The sequence below is a fragment of the Garra rufa genome, chromosome 16 (assembly GCF_049309525.1).
Source record: "Garra rufa chromosome 16, GarRuf1.0, whole genome shotgun sequence".
NCBI classification, from domain to species: domain Eukaryota; kingdom Metazoa; phylum Chordata; class Actinopteri; order Cypriniformes; family Cyprinidae; genus Garra; species Garra rufa.
In genome coordinates, this window is record NC_133376.1 from 27,229,121 (window position 1) to 27,239,401 (window position 10,281).

Below are 10,281 nucleotides of genomic sequence, written 5' to 3' on the forward strand. Positions count from 1 at the left end.
GGTCCGCGATATGCCAAAAAAACAATCGATGCTACCAACCTTTCCACAGATAAACAAACAGTGTTCCAACCAATCAGCGTCAGGGGTTTGGTGTTGTGGACTTTCGCTCCGCCTCCCTCACATCCCTGCACCAGTAGGAAAGTCCACAACACCAAACCCCTGTTGAAACTGTTTCTGAATTTACATTTGATGACATTAAAAATAAATTCAAAACATTAAACTTGTTGTGTGTATTTGCAAAGCCATTTAAGAACCTCTCCTTAAGAAAAGGATTTTTTTTTAAGGTAAGTGATTAAAACAATTTTGGAATATAGTCAACAAAATGTGATTATTTAAATGTAGCTAAAATAAATTGATTGCAACCACTTACCTTAAAAAATTTGAGTAAATTCAATGAATATTTTTTCTTCAGAAACAATTAAATAAATTAAGAGGAAGTAGCATATTTAAATCGGGCTGAAATTACTCATTTTTTTAATACTAAGTTAACTAAATAAAATTGTTTAAATCCAAATAAATGTGTTTGTTTAAATTTAGATCAAATCAATTGATTGCAACCACTTACCTTAAAAAAATTGAGTAAATTCAATGAATCATTTTTTTCAGTGTAGGGTTTCAGCACTATGTGTTTGAACCCCTAATAAGAATAAGAACCATAATTAATAGAGCACCTATATAAAATACTGTACATATATCCACCTGGAGGTTCAGGTTTGTGATGTAGTATAACAGGTAGAACTGCTACAAGCATCCATCCACTGCTTTTTTTTTTTTTGTGGGCAGGGAGGTGTAACGGAGCAGCCCAGGAGGGATGAACTTCATGAATAAGTAACGGGGAAAGTACAATGCCACTCTGATTTCATGGTCGCTCCCCATGTCCCAACCCTTCCTTGAGACTCAGCACATTTCTTCCTATCCTCCCAGGATGATCAAAACACATTCTAATTAGCACCGCCCTTGATGGAGGTGGATGGTAATGGATGAGACAGGAAAGTCGAGAGCTCCTCTGCCCAGAGGGAAGCTAGGCCTAGGAAGGCAGGCCATGACCGCTTCTGACCTTTACACCTGCGCAACATATTTTTTTACAGGCCGGCTGGCGCAGAGGTATTAAGGGATGCAATCATGTGTGTCAGGAAGCAGTAGCTAGTCAACATGGGATTGCTAGCACATATCTGTTATCCAAACAGATTTTTTTTTTTTTTTTTTTTTTAAAGCGAAAACCAAGATTATGTTGCTGAGGTGCATAAAATATTTAACACATTATAAACAAAACCCCTTACGTGGCTCTTTGCTGCCAGGACAGATGAAGAATTGTCATCATGATTATCTTGAAGGAAAATGTCAGATCAAATCAAAACTGACATCAAAATCGCATTCTACAACACCCCTTGAGCAATGGATAGATTGCATACAGTAAGAAACTGCACAAGACAGGAGGGAAAGAAAAGAAATAAAACCAGACGGGGATAGCGAAAGCGTGTAAGACAAACATCTTTCTGAATCACATTAACAGATTTAAGCAAATGCCAAATTGTGACTCAGCTTAAATGATACACAGAATAAAGCAATTATGATTGATTAGCAAACAGTTTCTGTTTCTATTTAAATTTGTCAAGACAGTATTCAGAATTAGAATAACAATGATACAACACAAGCTAGTTAACTTTGGGCAAGAGCTAAAGTATGGTGTAATGTGATTAAAGTTGAGGTTAAGTCAAAAGAGCTCAACAATAAGGCCGCTCCGCTGGCCCACAGCCAGTTGACAGAACTGTTACATGCCCTATTTGGCCAGTGCTGCTTTGCTTCACATCATGCATTTGGTAAATGTTTGGTTTTCTCTGATATACTGAAACATAGCTGCTCCAAATTGCACTGATTTAAACGTGTTGCCAAGGTAATGTTACCAAGCTGGCAAACATAATTAGGTTTTTTTGAAATGGCAATAATGACTTGTGACAGTCATCATCAGAATGTTTAATTTAGAATGCACTGATTATAAATTATAAACCAATCAGTAATGTTTTGCAATGCCATCAATTTCCTGCTGTCACCAACAAGGTATTACAACAAATTAATTAATTGAAATTATTGGTAAAATATAGTTGAGATCAAAATTAGAGAACAACCTACAATTTCTTAAATTTCAAGGTCACTGCTTAGTCCTATTTGAAGTTATCCTAATAGGAGTAGACAGGCAGTTTTTAGGCATATTTCATAAATAAATTGTATTCTGAAGCACAGTATAAAAACTTAAATGAGATATTAGAGAACACTTACAGATACCTCCAAGTTATTGGTGTTAATCTGGTACCTGGTGTCAATTTCCTTAATTATATGACAAACCCTATTTAACTGGCATCATTCCTCTAATTTTCAGAGATTGCAAGATGGCGGCTGCTCTAAGGTGACGGTCCAGATGAAATCCAAAGGGATGACCCTTTCAGCCACTGCAAGAAAAGCTGATCTGTGATTTCTCTAATATTGCAGCTTTACAATGACACTAATTTATTCAAGGACTCACAAAGGCTGGTCATCCATGTAAGACAAATACACGAGAAGACAGGATAATGCAGAGACTCTCAATGGGGAATAGGTTCAACACTGCAGCTGGAATCGCTCACCAGTTTAGCGATGAACAGGGTAAGGATCTGTCTCAGACTAAAAACGCACTCTGCAGTGACCAAGTCTCTCATCTCTGTTGTGTGGAGAGAGGAGAACTGGTTCAAAGTTCACTTTAGTAATGACAGCAAGTTTAATTTATTTGGGTCTGATGGGAAACATTATGTTTGATGTCAAACTGGGAAAGATTGGACCTGGAGTGTGTAAAGAGTGTGCTTTGGGGATGTTTTGTGAAGCAGAAGTTGGGCCTCTAATAAAAAATACATGGCAGGGTGAATGCAAATGTCTATCAGAACCTACTCCAGCAATGTTCCCTTCAAGCAAGACACTGAAAAACAGATAAAGCAGTTCCTTGAAGCTAATAACACTGAATAATGAAACCTCTGACCTAGAGATCTAAACTTAACTGAAAATCTCTGGAAAATCGTTGGCGACAAAGTTACTACACTACAATTACCAACCTATAGAAGACACTGAAAGAAGAGATGCGCCACAATTCCTACTAATTTATAACAAATGCAACCCCTCCAAAATTTTAGTTGTAATCTTCTTCCGTGTTACAGTGGCTACTGTTCTCAAATTTTGATCACTGTGTTTCCACAAAATATAGGTTTTCGTTGAAACACCTTGGTTATTTTGTCAAACATGTTAGTACAACAGTGGTATACCTACAGCTAATATTTCTTCAAATTTTGAGCAATGATTATTAACAACATTTCCGAAAAAAATCAAGCATTTATAGATTGTTCTCTAATTTTGATCTCCACTGTATATAAAAGTATAATTTTATAATGAGGCGACTGAAAATGTTAGCATTGCAAATAAAAACTCAGACTCTTTCTCTTCCCCTATCTTTGTGGAGATTTAAAGGTTTTGGACTGAGGAAAGGTATTCTGCAGTCACCAATCAAGGAAGAACTGAAGGGAGACAATAACTTTCTCAAGCAAATCAGGCAGAACTGATTGCTCTTTTCAATCAAGTATATTAAGAGTGCCAGTTCCAACATTTGTAGATGGATATGTGATTATCGAATGTGTGTGCGCAACCTTTTGGAACAGATCTTGATGCAACCAGAAAAAAAATCACCTGATTTGGTCTTCACTCATGCGTGTCGGGGCAAAGTACACTACCCAAGCGCAAAGAACATGGGACATGTGATGGAAAGCTTATCAAAATTGCATACATTCAGAGGACCATGAGAAGATTCTGGTGTATGATCAGAGTATCAGGGCTTTACACAAAGCTCAAACAGCAGAGATGTAGAGCTGTGTGCTCCTGTGGGCACAGGCAGACTGGGACAGGATAGGGTTTGCATTGCACCAGTGCTCTTGTGTTCTGGTGTGCAACTCTGCCCGCCTAAAGAAAGCCGCTTTGATGGGGAGACAGGGATAAAGTAGAGGAAGTATTATTCTTAAGAGACAAAAAATGTACTGTACTTTGTGAGAAATATAGAGTGAGAGACAAAAAAGGAGACAGGAAGCCCAAAGGTTAGGTCTGAGCAGCAGAGAGGAGGGTGAAAAGAAAAGCAAGAACTTAAGAAAAAAAAAGGTGGCAGGAATTACAGAGCATGAGTGGTGGTGTCTAAATGTGGCTCAGGGTTAAGGTGAGCTGTGCTACTATGTTAAAAGAAGAAACAGATTCATGTTCTCTCACCACCCTGACATGAACAGAAAGGTCTTGAAAAGATCATTAGCTAAACCTGAATTATTCATTCATGACTGCTTCAACACTTAACCAGGTGGGATATCTGTATGCATTAAATGTAAGATTGCTAGGTAAGGCCTAAAATAGCTTTAAAAATGTTTGTTTCTTTTCCGCAGCATTTAATTTTCAGCATTTGTTTGCCATTAAGCATAATTAGCTTTGACATAACGGACAAAAGTTATTATTTACAGTGTATGGTAATAAATTAACACACTGTGTAATAAAATTAGAATATATATTATGTCAAGCACTGTAACAGAATTAGTGTCCTGACATAACTAAACCTGAATTATTCACCCAAAAATGGATATGGATACTCACCCAAAACAAGTCCAATAAAGTGCATCCATCCATAATAAAAAGTGCCTCACATGGCTCAGAGGAGGTGTATAAAGGCTTCTTTTAGCGAATCGATCTGTTTTTGTAAGAAAAGTGTCTATATTTAAAACGTAATAATTACTTTAATTTAGCTCGCACTGACTGCAGAAGTGAAAAACGCGCAGTGGAGAGATCAAAACAAAACAAAGTTCACAAATTAGAAGTTAGAGGATTTGTAAAGGAAAATGTCAGAGCATTTTGATATAAACCAACAGGAGACTGGTTTTCCTTTGCTAAAATAAGGAAACTTGGCTTCGTTTGCTCCTGTAAACAAATCATCATCTGCCTAGGGCTGCTTCTTGATACAACAAGTTGGCGCAAGCTGGATTAAAGTGAATATTACGTTTTAAATAAGGGTATTTTTCTTACAAAAATGCATCGATTCGTTACATGAGGCTTTTATTCACCCATCAGAGCCGTGTGAGGCACTTTTTTATTATGGATGGATGCACTTTATTGGATTTGTTTTGGACTGATGAAGAGAAACACCCACCTATGCTATTATAAAGCTTAGAAGTGCCAGGACAATTTTTAATATAACTCAGATTGGATTCATCTGAATGAAGAAAGTGATATACACCTAGGATGAGAGTGAGTAAATCGTGGGCTAATTTAAATTTTTGGGTGAACTAACCTTTTAACCAGGTGGGACATCTGTATGCATTACATGTAAGATTTCCAGGTAAGGCCTTAAAATAGCCTTAAAAATGCTTTTTCTTTTCCGCAGCATTTAATTTTCAGCATTTGTTTGCCATTAAGCATAATTAGGTAATTAATTAACAAATTGTGTAATAAAATTTGAATTGAATTCCAATATATATATTAGGGGTGGGCATAGATTAATTTTTTTAATCTAGATTAATCTAGATTAAATCTTGGAATTAATCTAGATTAATCTAGATTAAAATGGCTAATTTGAATTCTGCTGAAGGCATTCAGAATATGTGTGCTACCCAAATAATGACTTAAAGTCTTTGAGAATGGGTCATAAAGCTCATAAAGCTGTTCTATGATAATTTGTTGATGAAAATAAATTATGTTCAATTAGATGTACTTGTGTTTACTAACTAACTAACAATGAAATTATTTTTTCTACCTATTAGATTGTGTTTTTTTTAACGTCAACACCTACCCAGCCCATTACATGTTACACCGTACTTTTATTTTGACAAGTTGCCGTGAAGTTTCTGTGTATACAGTATGATATGATGCTAGTTTTCTCAAATGAAACGGTAAAAGTGACACTCACAGCAGTTTGGGAGATTGAGTTTATCTGTTCATGTGAGATGAAAATGCCAAAAATTACCGGGAGCGTCACGTGTGTTTCAGTATGCGTGTAGTAACAGCTCGTCTCCATCATTCATACATACAGATAGGCAAACGGAACATATCAGATTCATATTAAAACGGTCTTTTTGCATTTCAGTTTTCACATACACTAGTCCATATCGCGATTTGAATTAAGTGACTGACCAACATTTGATTTATGAATCCAAAAAACGACGAATTTACGTGGCATTTCCCTATAGTAGATTCGGTTTTTATGAATGGAGGATGACGCGATCCCGTCTGTGTTTTGGTGGAGGAGACTTAAACGCGTGACCATAGTCTTCGGTATACATCCGCGTTAAACTATCAAGGTGAAAGTCATCATAGCTTGCGTGGTTTAGACCCAGCTCCCAACCCAAATTTGAGAATAGATTAACGGCGATATTTTTTTTATCGCGCGATAAGAGTTTCACGTTAACGCCGATAACGGCCCACCACTAATATATATATATATACACTACCATTCTCTTTGATGGGGAAGTGTGTCCAAACTTTTGACTGGTAGTATATATATATATATATATATATATATATATATATATATATATATATATTTTTTTTTTTTTTTTTCCCCACACTTTAAAATAAATAATAAATTAGGTTATATATAAAAGATTTTTTTTTTTAATTTTTAATGCATAAAATTCAAAGTAATTATTAATACACATAGCGGGGTGACATTTCTTCTTGTAAGATTCTCATTGAGATGACACTGGCTGGTAGTGGCATTCACTCTAATGAACTAAATCAGAGTCACAAACTGTTTAACTGTCATTTCAAATGAGATAAAGACTACATACAAAGGGCTGATTCTCTCTGAAATGTCTCTCTTCAAAGAATTAGGTTTATGCATTCATTCAGCCATCTACCTTGACAATGATACAGCTGGTCTATTCAACAGTGACCGCATCCTTCACAACAAAGCACTGAATTACTTTTATTAGATTAGATAAGCAATTAGGTAACTAACAAAGTAAATAAAGCTCAAGGGCTTCAACCAAACAGTTCCAAATGGAATTAAAGACAAATTAGCTTATTGACAGGAGAAATTACGCCATTGCCGGAATACGCTCGCCTGTATTTTTTTCCCCTGACGGAGACAGACATTCCATGTGACAATAATACGGGAGATTATTGCATTCACTGAGGGTCTTCATTTCCAAATCTGTTCGAAATGAATGAGAGTTAAGAAACCAGATATTTAAATTCGCTGAAATCTCTCTCAGCATAGTGGGAAGCACTAAAGCTCTTAATCACTCCAAGCCATAATAAGAATCCATTCCACAAAGTCAGAACGGCTGTGTGAGACTCCGCCACCATCCCTGCTAAGCTACCTCCCCGTTTGGACTCTTAACCTTTTCTGTCAGCCATACTGCGGAGCATATGGGCCCCTTGCGCTTCATTATAGTTCCTTCATCAACCCTCAGAACTGCTTTACACCATTCTAATGAAACTTGTCTGTTCACAGCTTTGGAAATGGCTGGATTTACACATAGCGAAAGGATTAAGAAAGGCTCTTTGGCCATTAACTAGTTTTATTTCATTCTCTGCAAAAGCTCTAATTATAGTCTACGGGGCCAATTGTGTCCAGTCTCCTGGGTTGATCTCTGTAACATTAGTTCATCTAATTCAAGACATAAAAAGCCTCGAAGCTCACGGCTTAAAAGAAGACCACAGGAGAAAACCAATAAAGGATTTGTCGGACACTATAAAGCAGCGTGATTTAGATAGACTGAGTGAGGTATATATATGAGGGTAAATATCTCAAGGTCACACCTGACCGAGCCCCATATTTTTCCGAAGGACGCTGCTGATATCTGCAGATCAGGGGTGATAATGTCTTCGCAAACCAAAGCCGGTTGTTCAATTAACCAGGCTTAACGCATTTAAAGGGAATTCTGTTTGATTAAACATGATAAGAGCTTACGGGAGGGAAGACATAAAAGGATAGACTTCTGGATCAAAATAAAGCACATCTTTATCTAGCCTGAAACAAACATGCAGCTAAGCTGAATTACATGGCATTATCACCAAGCTGACACTAATAACACCATCACAAACATGCCAGAAAATTGAGTCATTTTACTGACATATTACCTTGTGCTTTAACAGCAAGCAGACTGGAAAGGTTGAATATATTGAATTCCTGATAAAAGTCACTTTATTTTCTATCAACAAGAACTTTTTGTGCTGAATGGACACTCTGTATTTAACTAAAGTACAGCTATTGTAGCAGCCGTTATGAACTTTGCTGTATAAAAAAAACAAACAAAAAAAAAACCGCATCTATCACCGAGAATAATCCTCTGTTATAACACAGATTTGCATGCATTTTATAGGGAGGAAAAACAAAAACAAATCACCTCATCAACTCATATGACTCACAGTAATTTTCATTATGTCAAGCACTGCAACAGTATTAGTGTTCTGATATAACTGGAGGTTTAGTCACAGTCTTGTAATATGCTACACAATACTGCTAAGACCATAAATGCAAATGTAATCAGAAAAATAAACTATAATCATTATTTTAAACTATTATACTGTGCACCACTTAAGAAATCCCGTAAAAGTAAGCAAGCATGTTCATGTGAACATACTGCCACATGATTGAGTAAATAAATACATTAAATATTCCTACCCTTGCTGGCACTTTCAATATGCTCAAGCTCATCAGGGAACTTCAGGATCCCAGGATACTTTTCTTCACATTTCTCGGCCAGAAAGTGTAGAAGAGTTGTATTCTGGTCTGTCGACTTGGTGTCACGAAGCTGCAGAGAAAAGATTCAGAAATGAATTAGGAGTTAATATAGAAATTTGATGAATGATGAAACATTTAAACAAACCAGAAATTTAAATTCAGAACTGGTTGTGTACATGTACATAAACAGATAGTTATATTTATTCAGCTAATAATACATACAAGAGGACAAAATGACAAAACAGCATGTTAGTGTTGTAAAAAATTTGTCTTTTTTCAAAAAATTGTATGTATGCAAATAGTATATTACATGGAACAAAAGTTTTGAAATATTTGTCACTACCGAAACTAATAATAATTTAATTAGAAGGGTTATATTGACCTATTAAGATTTTGCTTACATCTAGATTGTAAATATATTTTATTTTTAAAAATCTGAGGTAAATCCATAACTATTACATTTTTAACAATATTTCAAATGTAATTTATAAGATTTACATATTTCAAACTTAAGGATTTATTAGTTTTAATATACATTAAACCAAAAACTATCATAACATCATAGTTGATAATATAGTATACTTAATTTTTGACAAAACATCCCATGCTTCAGTAGTGACAGCACATTTTCGGTAGTGACAGTAATAGTGACTCACATACTAAAACACTACTAAAACATACTAAAAATAACAAAAAAAAAAAATGTATAACTGGACTAAAATTTTGTTCTTTTCCCCTAAATATGAGGATTATGTGCTCCCTTTTGTCACTACCGAAACAGACATGTTTTGGTTGTGACAATTCTATGGGATAACACCCAAAAAACAAAGATGTCACTACCGAAACTCCACTAAATGTTTCGGTAGTGACAATTTTAGATACTTTTGAACCTCAAAGATGCTAATCAGCACATGGTTAGCTAGCACAGCTCTAGACAGTAGTATACATATAAAAACTAAATGTTATGGAATAACTCCCAAAAAAGTGTGCTTAACTGCAGATAAAAGGTGTTCAGTAGTGACTTCCATAAAGTTACACACAGATTTTTCAGACTTTTGAACACATTTACCTTAAAATGATGATAACTATTACATCTGTTCACAATTTCCTGATCATAAATGTATGGATTTAGTTAAAATCAGTCTCAGCCAATAGACTAAAACATATACTGTTTCGGTAGTGACATAAAAAATGTGGAACTAATGGAAGCCCGTTTCCGCCACTGAATAAAAAAATAAATAAAATATTGCGACTTTTTTTCTCAGAATTGTGAGTTATAAAGGCAGAATTGCGAGATATAAAGTCGCAATTGCGAGTTATAAAGTCAGAATTGCGAGACACAGTGTAAAGCCTGTAATTTAACCCAGAAGAACAACCCCATGCCGCTGCTTGATTCAGCTAAAGATATAATGTAATAATATATAATAAATAATATATAATTTATATATAATCAGACTAAGTATCAAGGGCGCCCATGCATGTTAAACAAATACTAAAGATATGAGTTTATATCTCAGAATTCTGACTTTTTTTCTCGCAATTGCGAGTTT

General features: G+C 35.5%; 1 protein-coding gene across 4 annotated transcripts in view; it reads right to left on the reverse strand.

Annotated features, from left to right (window-relative positions):
* diaph2 (diaphanous-related formin 2) overlaps nucleotides 1–10,281 on the reverse strand; it is a 541,097-nt gene that overhangs the window by 163,687 nt on the left and 367,129 nt on the right. For all 4 annotated transcript variants that reach the window (XM_073820077.1, XM_073820079.1, XM_073820078.1 and 1 more), the window contains one exon: nucleotides 8,672–8,801. In XM_073820077.1, the coding sequence (XP_073676178.1) occupies nucleotides 8,672–8,801 (130 nt within the window). The remainder of the gene's footprint in view (nucleotides 1–8,671; nucleotides 8,802–10,281) is intronic.